This window comes from Letharia lupina (genome assembly GCF_014066315.1).
Source record: "Letharia lupina isolate WasteWater1 chromosome Unknown contig_22, whole genome shotgun sequence".
NCBI lineage: Eukaryota > Fungi > Ascomycota > Lecanoromycetes > Lecanorales > Parmeliaceae > Letharia > Letharia lupina.
In genome coordinates this window covers 395,465-419,233 of record NW_023502991.1, presented here as the reverse complement: position 1 = coordinate 419,233, position 23,769 = coordinate 395,465, and the positions used below count along the sequence as shown (strand labels likewise).

Here is a 23,769-nt window from a genome sequence, read left to right as displayed (position 1 = left end):
GCGAATTGAGCACCATTGACAACATACCAGCATCATTAACGTGAGTGTCCGGTGAAGATCGATCATACAAGGCAAGTCATCTCGAACGATGTAGTACACAGAGGTGTATTCGTCCATGTCTGCGTCACATTTCCAAGACTTGCTACCTATGTACGTTCATCAGTCATACAATCCTCTTCAGAGTCACGTGAAAGCCCATATCATATTGTCCCAACTCGTTTCTCCTCTTCGCCTCCTGCCCAAGAACGCCGATCCCGCAGACCATCATATTTCCCTCTATGTAACCCCAAACGCACTACTGACGCCTTCGAATTGCTCAATCGTCCCACTAATCGGCGTCTTACTAGCTCCGAAATACTTGATACGATATCGACCCCTCTCGACATCGTCTTCAATCTCCCACGTGATCTCTACCTCGCTGGTAGCTAGCACGCTATTCGTTCTCCGCCAGCGGAAAATCAGACTCCAGTCATCGTCGTTCCTGACCTGCACCCATCTCCCATTGCCATCAGCCTTTTCAACGGCAGCGTAAGTGTCTTCAAGGCGAAGATCATTGCGTGGATTCGCGCCTACGAATTTGACACTTGCCATGGATCCGGGTGGATAAAAGGGTTCGACGTCCGAGAGCACGTCCCCGAATGATTTGAAAAAGGGGGCGCGGTCAAAAGCGACGCCGGTGATGAAGCTGAGAGATTCATTGATGTAGATTGGTGGTGCGGGACCTCGAGGGGGGCTAGTGGTGGATGAGGAGTCGAGGTAGGGTAGATAGGACGTTGTGAGGTTGATGTGGGCGTTTAAAGTGTGAGGGCCGTAGAGCGTGGAGGCTCCTTCGTAACGCTGGATGCCGTATTCCTCTTCAGTGGCTATGTAGTGGGTGTAGCTGTTCGCGGGACCGCCGAGGACGATGACAGGATCTTCTCCGGCGGTCAAGGAGGATGCGAGGGCGGAGGAGTGGATAGCTTCTTTCCAGCGGCGGCCTGCCATAGTGGTTGCTTCGCCTGGGCTTACTATGATGATGAGCTGGCCGACTCGGAGCAGTTGGACGTCGACAATGTTGGGAGTCCAGAGGTAGGGGTTCTCGATCTCGCCTACGTCGAGGAGGATGGGTTTTGAGTGGTGGCATGCTATTTGTTCCTCACTTGGCTCACGAAGGAAGCCACTTACGACAGACCAGACTGGGTTGGCATTGGGTGAGCCGGTGTTGTTTTGCTTGAAGTCGAAGGCGCCCGGTCCGTCTGTTGTTCCTGCTGCGAAGGAGTACCCTAGTGCAGCTGGACATGTGGAGACGGTTGATCCATTTGGATGCTCGAATGAAAAGTTGGAAAGGTCATGGAATGCATGCAATGACTTAACGCCGGCTCCTTGCACATGCTTGCCGTTCTCAGCCATGTCATCATAGAGAGATTTTGCACCCTCGAATTGCCTCTTGCCAATCTCAAAGCAGCTGGAAGCACCTTCGTCGTTTTCTCTGAATCCGGGTCCTCGACCATGACAGGGCTCATTCTTTCCACCACAAGTGCTATCTTCGAAATTGCACATCTCTCCAGATCCGTCCTCGCAGTAAGCTCCCAGTACATTAGGAGAGGTATCTCCAACGTTCGCTTGGGAGAAGCCTGCGACAAAACCCTCCTCGGCATTTTCTGATCCTTGGACAGCTTGTTCGAGAAGGATGGCAGCAACGCCTTTGTTGTCGCCAGTGATCAAGGTGTTATTTCCAAGCATTGACGTGCCATGTACAGGAAACCATGTCAGGACACCCAGATTCTTGCCATTCCCGGCACTCTGGAATTTGAGCATAGTCATAGTCTTGTCTACGCTGTGTTCGTATCTCTTCCTCTCTTCTTCAGGATTTGCAAGGTATGCGAACGGGCTTCGGTTGATGTTTGCGTCATGAATGTCCACCGAGCCAAGGCTTAGATGACCCGGCCCAAGAGATTCGTGCGCCCTCTTTATTGAAAGTATCGCGCCATCAACGATAGCCTGATAGCTTTGCTTGTTGAATCCTTTGCTGGTGATTTGAGGCAACAGATAGTTGAGCCATGCTCCAGGTCCTGAGTGTGAGTGTGTCCCTGTAACAGCCACATTCTTTTGCCCATAGATAGCATATTCCGGCCCCAACTCGGACAATCCTTGGAGTATACCGTATCTGACAGCTGTATCACCAGATTGGGTGTCCAGTACTAAGTACACGAAGCGGTCCTCTGAGTTGACAATGTCACCAACAATGAAGGCGCGGGAGTAAAGGCGTTGCCGAAGACCTGATCCAACTTGTGCGGGGTCTGCATAGCCCATCATATTGATCTCCACGACAGGCCTACTCGTATTGATTCAGCAACACATACTTTCCACAGTCCCGAATTCTCAACTCGAGAGCCATACCCTGTTATGTCTGCCTTTCCCACACCAATACTGTATAAAGTCCCATCGTCGGCGGCTTTTTCCCCCACATCGTATGGCGAATTTATGGGGTACTGGTTGTGTGCAGATCCTATTATGGAAGCGTCGTTTGTGAGATGCATAAAGTCAAGTGCGGGTAGACCGAAATGTGAGATCAATTGGAAGGTGACGAGTAGTGCCAAAGTCGCAGCGCCCAAGGCGGCGGCGATATGGAAGCGTGCCATATCTGTAAGCTTCGCTGTGGATTTGAGATGGACATTGACATAAGACGAGTACGTTCATAGGCGCAAGAGTCGAGGTGCTGGGAGGGTTAGAAAAGGATGCGGCGGGAAAAGGTTCTTGTTGAACAGTCTACGGCAAGTTGTACGAAAATTATGGCATTACGGCAAGGTGTGCGCAATATAATCGTGTCTACCCCCATTTGCGCCCTACCCCCATTTGCGCCCATTTAAAATCCGATAAATCCGACATAGATAGCTACCACTACCATGGCTATGGCGACCACTATTACTTATTCAAATAGCTTACTACCATAGTCTAGCATGATGGCTAATGCTACGGTAGTATAGTCGCCGTCTATAGGCTTGATATAGTAGACGTTGGAATTATCGGATTTAAAATGGGCGCAAATGGGGGTAGGGCGCAAATGGGGGTAGACACGATTAGGGACAATCTCAAGGTTTAGATCCAAATCTAAGAATTTAGAGACCTACGAGGTCCCCCAGTATATACTTCAGAAATCTTTGATACCTGTATCTCATCGACACCTGCATCATTTCACACAACATAGGAGCAACTTCTTCAAGCTGGAAACCATGTCAGTCTCAGGGGTTAAAACTCCAAGAATGAAATAGAGGCCCATCCTCAAATTCTCTAGGCACGACTTTCCAATCAGACCTCGAGTATCTCGTTGCGCTGTCCGGCCCCTTTTCTCACAAACACATTACGATTCAGACGGTGATGTGACACATCCACACACTTATCCAGCTCGCATATTCTCTGATAGAGGAAGCGTATTCTTCAACATCTTGGTCTCGGCTTCCTCGTCATTCAGCCTTAGTAACTCCTGCAATCTGCGATTGGATAAGAAACGAATCATCAAAAGTGAGACTCGAGTGTGTCACAAGACGAACTTTCAACACGTCTATACGTACCTTGGCACATAAGCTTCAAGGTAGATAAATCACCCTTCAGACACAGAGACGGATGAACATACTTGCAGCACATTCGTACTTCAGTATAGACTGTTAGAGAGAGTCACTCAACGGCCGCTTGATCCAGCTTCCAAATCACAAGGCGTTTTATTCACGTATTCATTCAGACGCAATCACAAGCATCAGATCAAGTGCGGGCTACCTCTTCCAGCTTCAGTATCAAATTGGTCTTTCGTTCGGACAGCAAGCCAGGAGACAAGCAAACCACGTAGGACGAGATCAGCAACACCAAAAATGTGTCTAAATGGTTCGAGAAATTCAAAACATCCCCAAGCCAGTCAATGCTACCCTTAAGACGTATCCAGGTTTTTTGCCAGAAGAAATCATTCCTCATGTGGAGAGCGTGGTGAGCATCTTACCTCTCTGGACTTCGATCCCAAAAAGCACCTAACCGCTGCTAACGACTGAATAGCGCACCCAGGCTTTCCATGAATGATCGTATCCATATATTGATCAACTATTGTTCCTCGACTCACCCTATCCAAGCATCCTGACTACCCAGAAGTACTCTCGCGTCTTGGGAACGGGCAAACCTTCTTTAATCCAGGATGCTATTTCGGCCATGGTTACGCAAGCTGCTCTTCGATGGTGTGCCATCCTCAACCGCCCTGTATGACTTGGACATTGTGCCGGCCCTTTTCAACCTCGGTTACGAGCTTTTCCGCGACCAAGAGAAGCTTCATGCAACCTTTATCGTTGGAGGCTTGCTCGAACCCGCCAAAAACCTACCATCGTTGGATGCGAAGATCGATATGATAGGCGCTCTTAACCTTCTTTACCTCATCCGCCTTGAAGAGCAAAAACGCGTGGCGTGTCGTCTTACGGGATCTACAAAGCAAGTCTCCAGCTCTACAATCCTAGGCCGACAGATTGGAGTTCCAGTGGCCGGACAATATCATGGATTCACGAAAGATACCACGGTCTATGTGCGCAACGTGAAAACCTTCCAGCATTTTTGGGAGGACGTAGCTGTTGCCACTGGTAGTACGTGGACTGTCGATGCGTTCCTTGAATCCGTGGAAAGCCAATGTCTCAAGTAAGTCCTGGGCGAAACCCGATATGAGTTGGCTGTACCTCAGAGTCATCAGGCAATGAGTGCTTTACGCTGAGTATGAGTTACCGAAATTTATATAGAATCACTCGGACCTCGTGAATAGAAGATGCCTTGGAGAGGAACATCTTTGCGCTCCTCTTGCTCGAGACGACCGTCGCATTCCCGATGTCCATGGAGGACGTTGGCTGCGGACGCAAATCCTTAGTGCTCTCATTGTCAGGGAGCCGCGTGCTCCTTGGCTGTCTGACCAAAGCTCTCGATGCCAGCGAACCCATTGAATTTCCGACAATGTTTCCCATCAAACGTCGCATGCCGCTCTGCAGGAGCGAAGGGCGGTTTGGTCCAGCGGTTGCAGCTTCAGGACAGTAGGACCTTCATGTAGGATCCTCGCCGCTTGGCCTCATTAGTGCCGAGCACAGGTTCCCGTATGTCTAGATCGTGCTTGCCACTCGAGTCTTGAATGAAGAATATGTACTTAACGCGAAAATATCACCTGTGTGCACCCGGACATTTGGATCATAGAGTCCCGCAGTACAGTCTATTGAACATCCACATATTTGTTGCCTTCGTTTGTTGGACTGAATTCGACCAGGTATTCTAGCAGGTCGTCGGCTACAAGTTCAAATCGAGGCCCAGTCATCGTCCGGAGAAAGCTCCTCCTCAGCTTCGAATCTCCACTACTTGTTCCCGTATTGCAACTGCAATACCTTGCCATTCGTTACGGGAAGTCAAAGTCGGCTTTGCTGTGCCCGGGAAGCTGAGATCTGCGTTCTCGCTCAACTTCGCTGGGTACTCGAAAATTCTGTCCTTGAGGAGAGTTTTGGGGATATGCCAGACCGCTGGCACGCACACTCCACTATCACTCTTGCAAAGATTGTTGTGCCATTGGTAGACTTATTTTGTTTTTCTCAAAATTCAATCGGTCTTCGACAACGTAGATATTCCCTTTATCCTAATCTTTGCTGCGCAAGTAAAAGTAGCGTACTATGAATGCCCTGATGCAATGACAGCTCATCTTCTGGCAGCTCGTCGTATCCCAGATCGCGATCCCACGGCTCGTCCTTGAGCAACGTAACGTCCGACGGCTTGAGATCCGACTTGTCTTCGTTGCAATTATCATCCTGCTGCAATGAATCGTACATGGCCGGTCCTGCTCGAAATTTGATGTGGCTTTAGAATCCATGCACGTCCGGAGTAGCGACCAGTGACTTACCGCTTCTATGTTATTCGCGGCTGTACTCCCCAGAGCTCGGGGAATCACTAAAGGCTTTCTTGCCTTGATCGGATTCATCTGCACTCAAATTCTCACTATCTTTGTCTCCAAGTGATATAGGAGTCACCTCATCGACGACATGTTGCTTGTATGTCATCGCAGCGAGTTCATCATCGTCAGTTCGTCGCTGTCATATCCATGGCCATCCAGCTGGTCGCCGTTGAGTTCGTAAGATCCCATCATGACATCTATTACGGCACGAGACTACGTCTCCTACCCTTGACGTGTTCACACTTCTTATCGCCAGCATCGTACGTTGCACCCAGGGTCCTCACCAGAGTTCGATAGAAGCCGAATTCCAATGAATGTAGTATGGAGACGCCAGAGGGATCCTCGCTACGCAAGCACAACACTATCTGAAGAAGCTCAATGTGAAGACCGGGGCATTGTGTGACGTTGCGAGTCGAGGCGGAGGATATATTCTCTGAAATCTTTTGTTCGCCATGATCGCTAGTGAAGAGCAAGGGTTTCAGATATACATTCTGAATGGAGATCGATACTGTTAATCCAGATGGATACGTCCTCTTAGGCCTTGGCTCGTCTGGTACTGTTAATTGGTCTGAGTTGGATATATTAGAGTACAAATGCTTTCTGGCCATCGCAACATATCCTCCATAGTAGAAGGCAACGTGACATCTGTTAGTATTGATAGGTCATATCTCAGTACGCTCTTGCTGCGGATTGACCTGGGTAGGTAGTATCAAGTTTCAAGGTATCGATTGCAGGCTCTGCAATTTTGATTCTCCGTAGAGGTCAAGCTTCAAATTGCCCTGAGTATACTCATCTTCACAACGAACCACTCTGGCATGATATTTCTGCCTGCAGATTTACTCAAAATGATATTTCAAACACTTCAAGATATTACATCTTGTCTTCAGGTTCTGGAGATTGAAGATTCGTGATGACTCCACGCGAGGTTGAGGGCCGTGAGGGTGCCGTTAATTTTTGTCATCTCGGCAACTTTTTCTAGACAACTTGCCTCTCCAATAGCGCCCTTCAACTCTTCATGTCTTGCGCTTTCTAGTCATCAGGTATCTAAGCTGTTAGCACACCGACCCATGGGCTACAAAGCCAATTATACCACGGAGATGGTCTCGAAAGATAAAGGACTCGCGCCCCAAACACAGTAGCCCTCAGTCTTGCTGACCTTCGCAGTGCTGAGATTGGAGGATTGTCTTAGCAATGTCCCACTACGGCCAGTACAATGCAGCAGGCTACCAAGTCCCAGGCGGTGACCCTCGACAAGCAAAATCTGGAACACCGTCAGGACCACCGCAATCCCGTCCTCAAGTAGCTCCCACTCCGCCTGGGTACCAGCAAGGAGGGTCGCATTATCCACAGAACACCCCGAGTCTCCAGCACAGCCAGTATGGCCAAACGCCCCAGAATGGGTATCAATATCAGGGGACACCGGGCCAAGACCAGGGGTACTTCTCTCTCCAGAGCCAAGCTACGATGGAGGATCAAGGTGCAATGGGGGGATTGACTTCACAAATGGGAGGAATGGGTCTAGGAGGGGACGGTGCTGCTGCAAGTCGACCGAATAAGAAGAAAAACCGGCACGCATATCATAATATCGACCAGCCGGTGGTGTCTTCACAAGCGTTCAACCAGAGCACGGGAAATGCCGAACAGTACGTGAATCAGGATCCGTCTCAGCAAACGGGGGCTGGCAATCCATACGGTGGCCAGCAAATTACACCCGCTATGAACCAATTCCCTGCGCAAGCCGCTCCTTCTTTCTCTCCGGGCCTACAGTCTTCGGGCGCAGGGGTCGCAAATGCAGCTACACCGATGCCAGCGCCTAGCGGACCTGGCGTATCAGCTCAAGGGCGAGTGGATCCAGAGCAAATACCGAGCATACCACGAGCTCGGGATGGTGCTGCACAGTACTACCTAGATCACATATACCCCACAATGGAGCAACATCTCCCCCCACCCGGGGCTGTGCCTTTCGTTGCCCAAGATCAAGGCAATTCGTCCCCCAAATATGCCAGACTCACGCTCAACAATATCCCGTCAACATCAAATTTCCTTTCCCAGACCGGTCTACCATTGGGGCTGGTCCTCCAACCGTTGGCTCCTCTCCAAGCCGGGGAACGACCGATACCTGTCCTCGACTTTGGAGAACTGGGTCCTCCTCGTTGCAGTAGATGCAGAGCCTACATTAATCCTTTCATGACATTTCGATCTGGCGGCAACAAACTTGTCTGTAATATGTGCACCTTTCCCAATGATGTCATTCCAGAATATTTTGCGCCCACGGATCCAAGTGGCGTCAGGGTAGATCGAGCACAACGGCCCGAATTGACGACAGGGACTGTGGAATACTTGGTGCCAAAGGAGTACTGGGCTAAGGAACCTGTAGGCTTACGGTGGCTGTTTGTCATTGATGTCAGTCAAGATGCGGTTAGCAAAGGTTTTCTAGAAGCATTCTGTGAGGGCGTTCTCAGCGCTCTTTATGGTGAGGACGAAGACGATGTAGATGACGAGAAAACAAATAGCGAAAATGCGTCGGAGAAGAGAAGAATCCCTATTGGATCCAAAATTGGATTCGTGACATTTGACAAAGCTATGCATTTCTATAATTGTAATGTAAGTGGTCGACTGAAACATGTACCATGCATAGCTGACAATTGGCAGGAGAATTTGGAAAGAGCTCAAATGCTCGTAATGCCAGACATCGAGGATCCCTTCGTGCCACTCGGTAGCGAAGGACTCTTCGTCGACCCATACAAATCAAAGTACGTCTCCTGTCTCCAATATCACGTCGGAGACAGACTGACCCATTAGGTTGATTATAACCTCTCTTCTCACGCAATTGCCAGCCCTTTTTTCGCACGTCAAGAATCCAGAGCCGGCTCTGCTGCCTACATTGGAGTCGGCATTGTCGTCACTGAGCGCCACAGGTGGAAAGATAGTGTGTTCCTTAGCATCATTACCGACATGGGGGCCAGGCAGGCTGTTCCTCAGAGATAAAAATGATTTGCACGGTATCGAAACCGAGAAAAAGCTATTCCAGACAGACCATCCTGGTTTCAAGAAGCTTGCGGGCAAAATGGTCGAGAGTGGTGTTGGCGTCGATTTCTTTATCGCTGCTCCAGCCGGAAAATACATGGATATTGCCACCATAGGTTCGTTTCATCAGTATTTGGAAATTTAATGCTGTTGTGTGGCTAATGGCTGGATCAGGTCATCTCTCCGCAGTTTCCGGTGGCCAGACTTATTTTTATCCTAACTACATTGCGCCTCGCGACTCGCTCCAGCTTGCGCAAGAGATCAAGCATACCCTCACCCGAGAGACAGGATACCAAGCGCTTATGAAAGTCCGATGCTCGAACGGCCTACAAGTCTCATCATACCACGGCAACTTCCTACAGCACAATTTTGGTGCTGATCTCGAATTTGGTGTCATAGATTCTGACAAATCAGTGGGTGTGATGTTCAGCTATGACGGCAAGCTAGATGCCAAATTGGACGCTCACTTCCAGTGCGCTCTGCTATACACTACGGCTAGTGGAGAACGTCGCGTTCGCTGCACGAATACAGTTGCTGGAGTCAGTGAAGGGGCTATGGAAAGCATGAGGTTTATTGATCAAGATGCTGTGGTCAACATTATTGCAAAAGAGGGTAGGCGAGAGCAATCCGTGCTGGAGCTTTTCGTTCCATCTTTGCTAACCATTCTCACAGCTGCGACAAGAATGATTGAGCGACCACTCAAGGATGTTCGCAATGCACTCACTGAGAAGACCATCGATATTTTGGCAGGGTATCGAAAGACTGGTTCTGGTTCACATCCTCCCGGTCAGCTTGTCTTGCCGGAAAATCTGAAGGAATTCAGCATGTATGTCCTCGGCTTGATGAAATCACGAGCGTTCAAGGCTGGTCACGAACCTTCCGACCGCCGCACTCATACCATGCGCCTTCTCAAATCGGCTTCGCCGCTCGAACTGTCGCTGTTCCTTTACCCTCGCATTCTCCCCGTACATACTCTCCCGCCGGAATCAGGCTTCCCACATCCTGTTACGGGTCACCTGGTTGTGCCTCCTGCAATACGAGCCTCGTTTTCCCGAATAGAAGAAGGTGGCGCCTACCTCGTGGACGATGGCCAGGTCTGCCTTCTCTGGCTCCACGCGCACGTCTCACCTAATCTTTTAGAGGACCTTTTTGGGGAAGGAAAAACGTCGCTGTCATCGCTGGATCCTATGATGTCCTCGCTGCCAACTTTAGAAACGCATCTGAATGCTCAAGTCCGCAACCTCCTAGCCTACTGGGCGAGCGTGAGAGGAAGTAAAGGAATTACCATCCAACTAGCCCGGCAGGGCCTCGATGGGTCTGAATATGAGTTTGCAAGGCTTCTGGTGGAGGACCGAAATAACGAGGCGCAGAGTTACGTGGACTGGCTCGTTAACCTACATCGACATATTCAGATGGAATTGAGTGGTCAAAGGAAAAGAGAAGATGGCGGTGGTATGTCCACGATGGGCATGGAGAGCGCAGTAGCTGGAATTACGAGTCTGTGGACGGGTAAGGAGGGATGACATGGCATTCCAATCGAAGAGATAGCTTGGTCATGGAGCTGAGGAAGGCCCTGATGTGTGCGTACCGAATGAATTAAGGAGCACATTGTCTTTTTGCGCGGCATTCCCTTGAGCGTTGTCGTATGGTAAATAGATTCTTACCCTACAATCGATTGGCCGCAAGGTCTTCCACTTGCCAAACTCCCTTATACTCAATCCTCTCCCACTCAGTGAAGCGGATCACCAAATGACTCCGGGTTCCATCAAATCCTGGAAAGCCAATAGACGGATCCAGATAAGATGGAGCCTTCAAAAGACCCTGTTCCCCCGGCGAGAAGCGCCAGCGAACGCTAGCATTATTGCCGAACTTTTATCTTATCTCCAGGGGGAAATTGCAGGAAGAAAAGGGAAACGTCCGTCTCTGTTGACGCACCTTACAGTCATCCTCAGTTTCACAAGCATCACTATAGAGCCTGCACATTCTATTGCTACGTTATAATCACAGTCGCCATCATTGATACCTCAAGCTCCCCTCCGCCCATCTCGAGCCGTTCTACATCACGTAGACAATCCGGCGCAACGTCTTCAGCACACTCCACCCCTCGACCAGCAAGCCGGAGGAGCGACATCAACAGCCAGCTCTACCAATTCGCACTTGGCTACCCTCTGACCCCACCTGACACAAGCCCGGTCAAAGAGCGTTCTGAGTCTTCGGTACAACTTGAGGCCTCTGGTCCCGGGGCCAGCATGGGGAGCTTCGTCTTCAAATGGTGCGTTGGGAGACATTGGGAAATTGCACAGATCGGAGAGCAGCCACGAAGACGTCAATGAGAGAGCCAGGAGAAGGCTTTCATGTGAAGACGTGGCACAATAGCGCGCTCATCGTAAAAGCCAAGCCCGCTGACTTCTCCTCACAATAGGCATCATCCAGCACATGAGGTCTACGTGACCGGCACATTCGACGATTGGGCAAAGAGTGTGAAGCTGGAAAACAAGGGTGAATATTTCGAGAAGCTTGTAGAGCTACCCTTGTCGAAAGAGAACATATTTTACAAAGTACGTTACCCCACAGCTGCGCCTTTTGAATGTACTCCGCGAAGAAATCCGGCCAATCCACGAGGCTCGGATTGAGCTGGTCAAACGCCATTGTTTCCACATACCCACGCTACATAAAATGGTGGATGCGCGAGTTCCTTCCGCTGCTCGACTAGCTCAAAAACAAGCGCAAAGGGTCTTGCTCGGCGATAAGGCAACGCTGCTGACATCCATAATGTTCTCTTTCTTTAGAATCGAGCTGCAGTGAATTTACAAGGACGACTTCCTATTTTCTTTGCTTTGTAGTGCATAATCTCGTTCGACTTGATCTTCTGACTGAGCACATTCGCTGATCATTATTCTGTTCAAGTTTGTCGTTGACGGCAACTGGACGACAGATCATACAGCTCCTCAGGAAAGTGACGGCGCAAGCAACGTGAACAACGTCCTCCTTCCCAAAAACATCACAGGACCACACTCCTCAGGCCCAGCAGCTGTAGGGATTATGTCCGGAGTTACCCCTCTATCTACTACTGCAGGCTTGGCGGGCAATGTGCCAAAGGAAGCAGAACGAGATGTAAGGCCAGAGTCAGCATCTTCTGATGTACCGGGCAGCTTGGCCGAGACACCGTTCCATGACGCATCAGAATTCTACGTCGATCCGATTCCGGCGACTTCTGGTATGGGTAACCCCGTCAACTTGGCACCTGGAGAGAAAGTCCCTCATCCGAATACTCTCACTTCCAACACTGTGTCCTCGACTGCTCGTGATGATTCGTCACTCAAGAAGAGCGCAGAGGGCTCTGAGCAGACCTTTGGCGTAGCTCCTCTCCCCGCCACCACTGGCACTGGGAATCCGGTCTCATTACAGCCTGGCGAGAAAGTTCCTCACCCCAGCGAGTTCACTCAAAATACTACAACATCGCACGTAACCACGGACAAAGAGTCATATGAGAACGCAGGGGGTGCGCCACAGCTGCCAGGTGTCGTCACTCCGGACCACGAGCGTGAAGCTCTGGGAGGAATGTTCAAGATGCCAGGGATCGGAGGAACCATGATTCCTGAATCTAGCTTACCAATGGGAGGAGGAGTTGCATCAGAAGTAGATAAAGGCCCAGTGATACAATCCGCTGGAGCACAAAGCACAACGGCTGCACTTGCGGGTAACGTGCCGTTGGAGCGGCGAGGGGTACCTGAGATCGTTCAGGAGAGTCAGCAAGAAGCTGGATTCGGTCCAGAGGCCAGTGAAAACAGGGAGGCTGTGAAGGAAAAGTCTGCAATGGAGAAAGAGCTCGAGACCAAAGTCCCAGAAGAGCCAGCTACGTCTGAAAGCACTGGTGTAGCTGCATCTGAAGGCACCGATGGCGCCAGTGGTGGCATGGGCAAGGACGCTGCGATGGCCGCTGGAGGTGTTGCGGCTGGAGGTGCAGTGGCTGCCGCCGCTACAGCTTCTCACGGTCTCCCAGCGTCAGTACAGCACTCGATCGACGAGATGAACAGAGGGTCTGCCATCGCTCCAACGGTGCCAGACGTTGTCCAAGAATCTATCACCGAATCTCATCAATCACCAGAGGCAGCCGCAGACAAGACAATGGTCGGAGAGAAGAGTGCAATGGAGAAGGAACTGCTGTCTGACGTCAAGAGGGAAGATGGTGTTGGAGAGCCAGCCCCTTCCTCAAGCGCTGCGTTGGCCGAGACTGCTCCAGCTCCCACTGGATCCGAGAATGTTCCACCACCAATCTCCAAGGACTCTGCCGCCGTCACTACCGCTGGAGCGCCCGCCCAAACACCAGCTACCGGAAATTCAATGAAGCAAGCAGTGCAGTCCCAGCCTGACTCTCGAGATATCTCTCCGATGACCAAGCCCATCAAGCAGACGCAAAACCAAAGTCAGCCAACTGTGACGACCGGAGTGGGCTCCAGCGCTGCTCCTCAGACATCACAACAACCAGACAAGGCCGCCCCTGCAGCAAAACCGAGCCCTGCAGCAAATTCTACGGCCGCGGACAAGAAAGCGAAACGAGCAAGTGGATTCTTTGGGAAATTGAAGTCGAAGTTTAGTGATAAGAAGTAACGTTGATAATGGGATTACTCCAGCGGTTGTAGAGGGGTAATGGGTATTGGACAGAGTAGGAAGACGCACGCGGTGGGTCAAATTGGCTTTGAGGGGGCTCGATGGTCCGTTTTGCATGATACCAAGCCTCGATTGTTGCTGCATTGTCTATATAATCTAGACGGGTTCTATCTCTTCTTGCGAATATCAAATTCAATGCAACATTTCGTCTCCGTGTGCCTTTCATTAAGAGTCCGAGATGTAAACCGCAGTAGTGAACCGCTATGTCCGGTGCTCTTTCGCTAGGCAGTGGGCCGGCTGTCTCTGGATGCCGTAGAGTGGACGTTGTAGGCGACGCGTGTTGAACGCAGGGTAAATTGCTCCAGAAATTATTCGTGCTGGCGACCTTGTGCCCTTATAGGATTTCGAACCTACGTGTAAATCGATTCTGCGTGCTGGTCAAACACACGTGATACCAAGAGTACACTCGCAGAAGTGCTTGCCAAGCACTCCCATCGGGCTGTCGCTGCGGACTGTGATACCTAGTCGATCTTGAAGTGACAGCACTAGCGCCAAGAGATGTCTTGGCCGGCTTCTCTTCAACACTTTACACATAATTCAAAAGGAAAATCTCACTCGCCAAGTCACACTCATGCCTCTGACTACAGAATCTTACGACTCTTTGCCCTGTACTAGCAGAACTCTTCATCTTCTACGATTGAGCTGATTTGCAAACCTAGATGTCGACCGCGCACTCAATGACACCGAAACTGCCGCCGCCCATGGACTCATAGCTTCTTCCTTGTCCCCAGACGCAGAGTCGGTTATGCACCCTTTAATGCTCGACGCTCCCGCAACCAGTTTTTCACCTCTCATACAATCGGAGCTCGACCGCGTCGCCGCCAACGAGCCCCTAAAAGCAATAGACCTGAGACGCTACGAAGCCAACACAACAAGCCTCACCCCAGACGCCTCGGCCCTCAAAGCCGCCTATGTAAACTCCTCATATCTCACTCTCCGCTTACAAGCTTTAGAGCTGTTGGAACAATTCGGCAAGAATGCGTGGCTCGTTGCCAATGATCAGTTGGAATCTTTACTGAAAGAAGTGGAGAAGGAGCTTGTGGAGACTAGGGAGGCTACGACAGAAGTGAACAGGGAGAGGAAAAGAGCGCAGGAAGGGAGGAGGGGGGAGTTGGAGGGCGGTGAGAGGGTGTGGAGAGCGGGGGTGGGAGGATTAGTGGAAGTGCAGGTTGCGACGGTTGACGTGGAGCGGAGGTGGAGGGAGAGATTGAGAGGGGCTGGATGATGAAGGGACGAGAGATTTAGGCAAGGTGTATAATTCGGAAAGGGTTCTGAGAGGATCCTGTCATTGAGGTTCAAGATGGGACTGACGAAGAAGACGTATACGCGCGAGCTGCAGTCTCTACTCGGATTCGAATTCTACCACTCGACCTAATCTACGGCTTTCCAGGGCATCGTGCATCGATCCAAAGTCTACGGATGCCGTATCTTGGACTCTATTGGGTAGAGAGGACTTGGACGGAAGGCGAGACGTTCTTATCGAAGAGTCAGATAATTAGGAGGAAGAGAAGGAGATGCGCTAAATAAAGGAAGCTTCAAGGTCCAACGGTCCTAATCACAGCAAAAAGAGACTATTCTAACATGGAAGCAAGATAGGATAAATGATACTTTGTGGCTTATTCGCAATGTTGGTTGATTGAATGATGACAGGGCAGAATGAAGTGTTCGGAAAGAGGAAAGCTTCTGGAAGGCGATGGAAGGCTTCTCGAACCTTTCCCCACATTGTCCGTGCGACAAGCGACCTGCCACTCCAAAATTGACTTGCATTATAATACATGTACATGTACATGGCGAGAATGATAAGCACATGCCACGTCCACAATGCCCTTCACCAGCCCATTTGATACTATCGACTGCTTCCACGTATTTTCGGAGGATGGTCGTGAGAGTAGTGAGATTGCCAGTGTTGCCAGTGCCTTGAATTGGCTGTAGAGTCCTGGCAAGCATCCTTCCTGGCTGCCTGCATATCTTGAAACTGGCTTTTAGCAAGTAAACATGGTCATGCTTACACTTGCCATAGGCTGCAGATGCATTGAAAAGAAAATGTAGCTTTGCCGATCTTATGAACAAACTTGACTTAAGTAACTTAAGTAGCCTCGTAGCGTTGAAGAGTCACGACTTGCCCATCAAATACCTACTCAAAATCCCACTTACTGCCCCTCTTCTACTCATCTCACCTACCTAGCACGAATCTCTGTTGCCCTCCTTGACCCACGCTCACGCTCCTTCCTTGCCTATTCGATTTCCTAACCACGGCAACTCTGCATCACAATTCACAATCTCCACTGTCTCCACCTGAATTCCAACCTTTTCCCTGAATGATACCATCTATTTCATTTCACTTGCATCCTCCCATCACCCAACACTGAGCAATTTCTCGACCTCCTCCTCCTCTTCCTCCAAACCCCTCCCCCCAAACAAACAAACAACGAAGCCACCATTTCTTTCCACAATGGCAGAATCCACCTTCCCCGGCGGCTCAGGCCCCTTTGGAGGCTTCAACTCTGGCCGCTCTCCAAGCATGGCCAACGTCCATGAAGATGAAGAATCAGACACCATCACCTCTCCCACCAACACTGCCTCTGCAGCTGCTGCCCCCGGCTCTCCCTTTGCCAACTCATCAAATTTCTCCTTCAATGCCTCCTCCGGCCACAGTCAACCACCCTCGGCATTCCGTCCGCCGGGCCCAGACGATCAAGGCTTCCCAAATAATTACAACATGACGCGCAGAACTTCCGTCTCCGCCGAATCCCTCACGCCTACCCACCACCAGGATAGCAACTGGAAAGCGCCTTATCACCAGAAAACCGAAGACCAGCTATCTCGCCTGCGTGCTTCCGTCAGCTCCAACTTCCTCTTCTCCCACCTCGACGACGATTCCGCCAACCTCGTCCTCGGCGCCCTGGTCGAGAAGCCAATCCCGGCCAAAGACATCAAAGTCATCACCCAAGGCGACGCAGGTGACTACTTCTACGTCGTCGAGCGCGGCGCCTTCGATATCTACGTTAACCCTGCCGGGCACGTCACCCCTGGCCCTGATGGTATGGGCCAGAAGGTCAACACGATTGGTCCTGGAGGTAGCTTTGGAGAGTTGGCGTTGATGTATAATGCGCCGCGGGCGGCGACCGTGGTGAGTACGGAGAAAGAGAGTACGCTGTGGTCGCTGGACAGAGTCACGTTTAGGCGGATCTTGATGGATAGTGCGTTTCAGAGACGGAGGATGTATGAGAGCTTTCTGGAGGAGGTGCCGTTGCTGTCAACTCTTACCCTCTACGAACGCTCGAAAATCGCGGACGCTTTGGATACGCAGAAATTTCTACCTGGGGCTACCATTATCCGCGAAGGTGACCCTGGAGAAGCGTTTTTCATCCTCGAAAGTGGAGAGGCGGAGGTCTACAAGAGCGATAGCGGCGATACCGTTGTCAAGAGGTATAAGAAGGGCGATTATTTCGGAGAGCTGGCTCTGCTGGATGATAAGCCGAGAGCTGCTAGTGTTGTTGCTGCGAAGCATGGAGGGGAGGTCAAGGTCGCGTACTTGGGAAAACAAGGCTTTCAGAGACTGCTGGGGCCCGTGGAGGGGATCATGAGGAGAAATGATTACTCTGGGGGTGGTGGTGAGGGAAGTGCACCGGCGACGACATGAGCATTCGATGATTGGATTACAGGAGAGCGAGACGGGAGGATAATACGGGAGTAAACGTGTTAGACGGGAGGATAGAGACGATGGGTTGGATGAATTGGCTGAGGGCACTGGCTTGCTTGCTTGCTCGTGCCTTCTTACTATCCTTATCACCTGTTGTGTTGTGGAGCTTGTCGGAATCAGTATCGGCAGATATCTGTAAGATCGGAAGGCGGGAGGACCATGCTGTGTACATTTGCTGTAGGAGCTCTTCAATCAATCTAGCTGCAGAAACTACTTCTACTGGCTGACCACGGGAACTTGATCAGTCTGAGAAAATGAAATCAATGTGGGTAAATTTCTGCTGGGCTATCTGTAAACTTCTCTTCCCACTGTATTTCCTCGTCCTCCTCCTCCTCAGCCTACAGCAAGAGCCCTCCTTCCGATCCTGCTGACGCCGAGGCAAAACCACCCCATCAGACTCCAACCTCTCAGCGACATCCGCCGACCCTTCCTCTCTCTTTCACGAAGGCTTCATAGCCCTCCGCATACTGAACTTGTTCACATCCGTCTTCCTCACGAGCGTTGCAGCCTCGCCCTTCCGTGTGAAATTAGGGGGGGGGCTCTCGGGAGAGTTTTCTGCAGTTTTTGATGGAGAGGACGCTTCCTGTTGCCGGGCTTTGATTTGCGCAAACGCGTCGGGGTTAGGTCGTTGCGGGACGCATTGGGCGTAGACGTCTCCGTCCTCTGTGTGTTCCCGTCTCGGTTCTGCGTCTGTGCATGAAGTGCGCGCTTGGGGGCAGTGGTTTTTGCTGCCAATGCAAGCTTGGGCGCCGCAATGGCTTCGAGCAATGGTTTCGGATTACTTGGTGACGATGGTTCCCAGCCGTATTCATCATTATTGGTCCCATGCAGCCTCTGTAATTCCTCTTTTTTCTTGGCCGCGATGGCGTTTGCTCTTGCCTGTCTACGTTCGGTTCTGGCATGACTTTCTCGAGTGCGAGCAAGCTCTTTACGAGGCCGAGCAAGTCTCTTACCATCACTCAAGCCATCTTCGGGATCAACGCCTTCAACTGCGTTTCTGTCGATGGCCTCTAGCGCTTGCTTGGGAAGATTGTCGTCCTCTTCTGCGATGCCTTATACCGACTAACCCGCTTCCTAAATTCTCTACTGATCCTTTCTCTCGAGTAGTCTCGGTCATGTCGCTCGCTGTGATTTGCGCATCGCTCTACTCTGCTCCGGATCACCTCGAACGGTCTGTAGTTTGCCCTTACTAAATTGTCCAAGCAAGACCATATCCCGCCCTTTGCCCTGTCATCTGACTTTCCGTTTTGTTGCTCCAAAGCGGCTTGGATGCTCTTCCTTGCCTGATTAAAGGTAGCTTGAATGTGCTTGATAGCATACGCATTACTGCCTAGGTCATTCAGATCATTAGCTGGGTCTTGTAGGCACAGAAGATATGGCTTCCGTGTGTTGAACTTTTGAATCTGACGGATGCCGCTTAGTTGTGGGTAAGCTCTCTGCGCTATCCGCTCTTCCATGGACCACACTTGCTTTCCCTTGGCAAAGACACGTGGTGGATTAGCCGAAAAGCCAACTTTATACAGGTCTGCCTTGCCATAAAACTCCAGCACATGCAATAGTTGACCGGCAAGATCGTCTGGAGCGAATTTGCCGCTTGAGTGCTTCATGGCAGTGACGATCATCATGAAAATAGAATAAGAGCCAAGACCGCCCTCGAAGACTGTCGTCAGATCTCGTAGCTGAAGGCAGTACCGAAGGATGATGTACAAGGGGCGCAGCGACGGAAACTCGGATAGGTATGCAGCAGTATATTCTTGCGCAGCTTGATACGGGGCCATTGTCTGAATTTGGACGTCTAGCCCTGTAGCAACATGCTCAGACCGAATGATAGGGACACGAGCATACCGGACGAAGTCGGTATTGCTGAACTTGTTTGAGGAGCGAAAGTGCCCGTAGACCTTCCATAACGCTTTCACAGCCTTGAGCTTGTTGTCATGGTTTGAAGATTGCGCTTGAGGCACGCCAGCCTCGCTGGGTGGAAGTTTCCAACCTCCCGGAAGAACATTCTGCAGTGTCAAGCTGAAGTCGAAATCGGAGGCTGGTGTGGCCAGACCAGTGCTTCGAGATCCGAGTAAATTCAATGGCTTGATCTCTGACTCGTTCCACGCGACTGAATTGACGTCGGAGATAACGAGCTGAGAAGCCGCTTCTTCTTGTGGACTTAATTTCATGTAGGCTTCATAGGCTTTGATTTCGTTCGTCAGGCTATAATGCATATCAGCTAACGACACCCTCGGTGGCTTTCTATAACGAACCGCTCGAGGTAGTCTTCATTCGTAGTTTCCATATATGCCAGCCAGGGCCGCTGCATTGACATGATGTCCTTGAAGCCCTGCTTGATTTTCCAAGGCTGCTTGGGCCATTGTGCAACGCCAGTATACTCTAAGGGATCGGTCTTTTTGACAAAGACATTGGAGCCTGACTTTCCGTATCTTTCTTTGGCCTGCACAGAGTCTGCTGGCCACATCTGATCCGGTTCATGCTCCTTCCCTTCGTGTGTTTTCTTGACCTTGCTACCTCCATCGACACCCATACCCAGCAATGGCCGCAGTATTGGTCCTGCGGGATCAATTGCGCGTGGTTTGACCTTTCGAATGACAGCTGCTCTGTTCGATGCTCGATGTGCTTCAAGTGTGGCAGCAAGGTCGTCGACAATGATGTCTTTGGCGCCCACCTCCCTTCTGGCCAGCGCCTTTCCACTGCTGTCTGGCCATGGTTCCAAGGTCTCTATGACCTGTTTGTCGCTGTAGGCCACGGGCACTGTGCCAGCACTTGAGAGACGCCGGAGATGGTAGTTGTAGAAGCACCCACGGAGCCTTGTTTGACAGCAAGACCAGACATGCAGTGCGGATCGATGCATGAGCAACGCATCTTTGGACTATGCGGACATGCTGCTGTCGGTCTGCATCAGTTGCCGTCGTCGCAGCCAAATTCCCTCGATGTGGCTAAAAGTCCGCCAAGGGTGGATTTAGTGTTTTGATATGGTGTGAGTATTAAATTATTACTAAATCAACATCTATGGATTCTCTGCCCTTCAAAAATGGTGGAATATGGACATAATCCCCTGCACACCATCGTATTGCAAAATTATTCGCCGCTGAGAAGCTCCTAGATTGGTCAATTGCTCAAGTGTACAATGATATTCTTGAAAGGGAAGGAGCCCGTGTTCCTTTCTTTTCAAGGTATGAGACCGCTAAGTAGTACCCGACTGCAAGAAAACAATATTTCTTCACTCCTTACATACAGTCTACCACTCATCATTCCACATCTGAACAAAGGCGTCCCGCAATAGAAATTTTCTCGTCTGAATAGTTGTCGACACTGCCAGTCGGTCGCTTGTCTACTCCGTTCAATAACCACAGACATGGTTGCACAGCGATTGGAAGAAGCAGATATATTGGCGACTTACCCATCAGCCAAGCAACGTCTTCTGCTATTCGACTATGATGGAACTCTGACGCCCATAGTTGAGAACCCTGCTGCTGCAATCCTTTCAGAGAATGCTCTTAGGTCGATCCAAACTCTCGCAACAGATCCTAGGAATGCGGTCTGGATCATCAGTGGACGCGACCAGTCTTTCCTCGAACAACTGTTCGGTCGTCTGATTGGAGTAGGCCTCGTTGCAGAACATGGATCATTTCTACGCTCGCCAGGATCTGATGGCTGGGAGAACTTGACTGCAAAAGTCGACATGAGTTGGCAAGAAGAGGTCACCAAGGTTTTCCAGAGGTACACAGATCTGACTCCTGGTTCACGCATCGAGAAGAAACGTGCAGCCGTAGTCTGGCACTTCCGTCAAGCTAGTCAGGATTATGCTACTTTGCAGGCGGCCGAGTGCAAGCAAGATCTGGAGAGCACTATCGGCACAATTTCACCCCTGGAATTCATCAATGGAAAGTGCGTGCTCGAAGCTCGCTTGAAGTCTGTCAATAAGGGACAGATAGCGCAGAGACTTGTGGACGAAATCAGGGCAGCGTCAGGGAAGCCTCCGGACTTTGTGCTCTGTTTTGGCGATGACGTTACGGATGAGGGTATGTTAGATGCCTATTCTACAGACCTTTGATCCGCTGATTGATTCTCAGACATGTTTTGTGCGCTCCGCGACTCTGGCCTATCCAAAGACACGGTATACTCCGTAACTATAGGCGAGAGTCAAAAGCTCACAGATGCCGATTGGATCCTCTCGGATCCAACTGAGGTCATTGCTACGATAAGGATGCTGAATGAGTCCGATGGATATATTGGGGGTGGAGGTACCGGGCAGAATGGCAACAGCAAGAGAGATAGCAAGGTGCTTCCGGTCCCTCGGAGCTACCTATTGGGGCCTGGACCCTAGTGGCTCAACCAAACTATGGGCGCTTGTTCCTATCAGCTTCAGGAAAGGATGGTTGTGAGCCGGGAATCCATGATATTCTACGGTGGCGGAGAACAGATCATGCGGCGGGCGCCCAATGGGCCGCACTCTTTCGACGATGATCCACTACAGAAGGATCCATTGGTACCCCTCTAGTGTGTATGTGGGGACACTCGAAATGGCTCTTCTCCATACTGATGCAGCACAGCGATGATTAAAGTGCTCCAGCGTCTGGTGTGCTCTTGCTCAAAGACCTATTTCTCCTAGTAAGATGCTTACACGCCGTCATTTCAACAGAAAGACCGTGCCCCTGCTTTTTTGCATGCCCAATCATCATGCCTTGAACGTGCGGCAGAGGTACACTGGATCTCTCAATCTTTCTCGTTTTTGGATACTAGGCGGAACCAAACGCTCTCAATCCAGTATTTGCGAAGGAAAATGACGCTGCCAAGCTCCGTATCTGAGAGCCAAGAGCTTGGCCATGTTCAGGCTATATGAATATCTCTCTCAATCGTTATCTACTAGGACAAACTTTCCATTTACTCCTACATTTATAAAAGCAGACCTTCCCCTCCCAAGCTTCAGCGTCTTACTTTTCGAAAACCTCCAATCACCACATTCTTCCGACATCGCAAAGATGAAATTGATCTGCTTTTTTCTCCCTCTTGTCTCTTTGGCGCTAGCTGATAGCCAGATCAAATGCCCATGTAGCAAACAGGACTGCTCCAAGGTAGCAGATGTAAGTGAAATAAACTTCTGCCCAACATCTAGTCTGACCTCTTCGAAAGTCATGTGCCTGCGAAAACAAGAACATTGTCAACAAATACTTCTGCTGCGACGCCAACACCGCACCCCCCAAAGATCTCGGTCTCAAGGTCCGTCCAAGCACTTACTATCACCTTCCACACGGTCCCACACTGACATCGTCTAGGAATGTGAAAGTGCTGAGAAGTCAACAATTCCCATAATGCCCCACGGCCCCAAGGATTGGTTGGACTCCTTTTTCTCCAGCCATTCCCAGCAAAGTACCAGCACCGCCGCGTCGACGGCCTACAAGACTTCTACTCTCACTGTTCCCTCCAGCACCAGCTCCAGTATCTCTTCCGTGCCAGTCTCTACATCGACTGCTGTTGAGACAACCACGGTTGCCCCATCGACTCTCGTCACTGTGATTACCACTACTACTACTACTACCTCATCGACTACTTCCGTAAGGAAAAATCCCTTGCCGACAGATACTGTTTAGTGTTGTAACCACGACACGGACTGCGATGGAGCTCCTACTGTGATCATGACAAAAAGTGCCCCCCTCCAATTTACGGCGTGTCGGCATGGGCAGGATGGCATTGCACGGGGACTTGTACGCGAAAGCCGCATTAGATAGTGTGAACGGGACATATAAGTGAGAATTGGGGATTTTAATGGATGGAAGTTGGGAGAGGATTTCTTCTGGGAGCAAAAGGGCTGTGTGCTAGTCAGGTTAGGAACCAAATGCATTTCATGCTTATCTCTCACTTTGATTATTTGGTGATTACACATGACCCCCAAGAAGTGAAATAGATCAGCATCGTGTGCTTTGTGTCAAGGAAGGTGACGGTCGAAGGGGTATCAACCCCTAAAGCATCGACAACTTCACACTGGAGGGGAGGTCAATAACATCTTTTTCAGGAATGAAGCCCAATATCGGTGTAAGCTTTCTGAAAAGTTACTTGCCGATTCCACTGCGGGACTCGGAAATTTCGCAAATTCTCTCTCTACTCATGACTTTTGATCCAGTCTCTTACAAGAGATGTGGGGCATTTAGAGTACGTAATGTCGCGGTAATAGCTTTGCTTACTCCACTACCGCAGAAGCAAGAGAGAAATCCTAGGGTACGTACATTTCGGAAGAAGTCCTTGCTGCGAAAGTCTCTTTCTACTCTTCAACTGTGTCTAATATTAAAACTAATCTGCGCAGGAATGCAAAATGTTGGGCCTGGAAAAGGATATAGAATAGGGAAGAACGCTGTGACTATGTGTGCGCTTGCTACGCTGAGACCCAGTCATAACGATGCGCTTTTTTGCTCTTCTTCTCCGGATCTTCGCC

General features: G+C 50.4%; 9 protein-coding genes across 9 annotated transcripts; 6 read left to right on the top strand and 3 right to left on the bottom strand.

The window, feature by feature from the left end:
• Nucleotides 1–276: 276 nt before the first annotated feature.
• On the bottom strand, nt 277–2,621 carry HO133_005754 (uncharacterized protein; the record flags this gene model as incomplete). The annotated part of the gene is made up of 2 exons (XM_037296661.1): nt 277–2,314; nt 2,380–2,621. The coding sequence occupies 2 exons, from the start codon at nt 2,619–2,621 to the stop codon at nt 277–279; spliced, it is 2,280 nt and encodes a 759-aa protein (XP_037147842.1).
• A 1,538-nt stretch (nt 2,622–4,159) lies between these two features.
• On the top strand, nt 4,160–4,651 carry HO133_005753 (uncharacterized protein; the record flags this gene model as incomplete). Its single annotated transcript, XM_037296660.1, has 1 exon — nt 4,160–4,651. The coding sequence occupies one exon, from the start codon at nt 4,160–4,162 to the stop codon at nt 4,649–4,651; it is 492 nt and encodes a 163-aa protein (XP_037147841.1).
• A 674-nt stretch (nt 4,652–5,325) lies between these two features.
• Nucleotides 5,326–5,807, bottom strand: HO133_005752 (uncharacterized protein; the record flags this gene model as incomplete). The annotated part of the gene is made up of 2 exons (XM_037296659.1): nt 5,326–5,467; nt 5,674–5,807. The coding sequence occupies 2 exons, from the start codon at nt 5,805–5,807 to the stop codon at nt 5,326–5,328; spliced, it is 276 nt and encodes a 91-aa protein (XP_037147840.1).
• Nucleotides 5,808–7,120: 1,313 nt separating this feature from the next.
• Nucleotides 7,121–13,567, top strand: HO133_005751 (uncharacterized protein; the record flags this gene model as incomplete). Its single annotated transcript, XM_037296658.1, has 7 exons — nt 7,121–8,533; nt 8,582–8,682; nt 8,732–9,072; nt 9,131–10,465; nt 10,964–11,228; nt 11,379–11,514; nt 11,864–13,567. The coding sequence occupies 7 exons, from the start codon at nt 7,121–7,123 to the stop codon at nt 13,565–13,567; spliced, it is 5,295 nt and encodes a 1,764-aa protein (XP_037147839.1).
• Nucleotides 13,568–14,198: 631 nt separating this feature from the next.
• Nucleotides 14,199–14,852, top strand: HO133_005750 (uncharacterized protein; the record flags this gene model as incomplete). Its single annotated transcript, XM_037296657.1, has 2 exons — nt 14,199–14,235; nt 14,287–14,852. The coding sequence occupies 2 exons, from the start codon at nt 14,199–14,201 to the stop codon at nt 14,850–14,852; spliced, it is 603 nt and encodes a 200-aa protein (XP_037147838.1).
• A 1,227-nt stretch (nt 14,853–16,079) lies between these two features.
• HO133_005749 (uncharacterized protein) lies at nt 16,080–17,270 on the top strand (the record flags this gene model as incomplete). Its single annotated transcript, XM_037296656.1, has 1 exon — nt 16,080–17,270. One exon carries the CDS (start codon nt 16,080–16,082, stop codon nt 17,268–17,270), a length of 1,191 nt encoding a protein of 396 aa, XP_037147837.1.
• A 499-nt stretch (nt 17,271–17,769) lies between these two features.
• Nucleotides 17,770–20,190, bottom strand: HO133_005748 (uncharacterized protein; the record flags this gene model as incomplete). The annotated part of the gene is given in 4 exon segments (XM_037296655.1): nt 17,770–17,885; nt 17,942–18,382; nt 18,394–19,535; nt 19,586–20,190. 4 exon segments carry the CDS (start codon nt 20,188–20,190, stop codon nt 17,770–17,772), a joined length of 2,304 nt encoding a protein of 767 aa, XP_037147836.1.
• A 504-nt stretch (nt 20,191–20,694) lies between these two features.
• Nucleotides 20,695–21,840, top strand: HO133_005747 (uncharacterized protein; the record flags this gene model as incomplete). Its single annotated transcript, XM_037296654.1, has 3 exons — nt 20,695–21,361; nt 21,413–21,621; nt 21,703–21,840. 3 exons carry the CDS (start codon nt 20,695–20,697, stop codon nt 21,838–21,840), a joined length of 1,014 nt encoding a protein of 337 aa, XP_037147835.1.
• Nucleotides 21,841–22,651: 811 nt separating this feature from the next.
• HO133_005746 (uncharacterized protein) lies at nt 22,652–23,090 on the top strand (the record flags this gene model as incomplete). The annotated part of the gene is made up of 2 exons (XM_037296653.1): nt 22,652–22,778; nt 22,987–23,090. The coding sequence occupies 2 exons, from the start codon at nt 22,652–22,654 to the stop codon at nt 23,088–23,090; spliced, it is 231 nt and encodes a 76-aa protein (XP_037147834.1).
• Nucleotides 23,091–23,769: the final 679 nt, after the last annotated feature.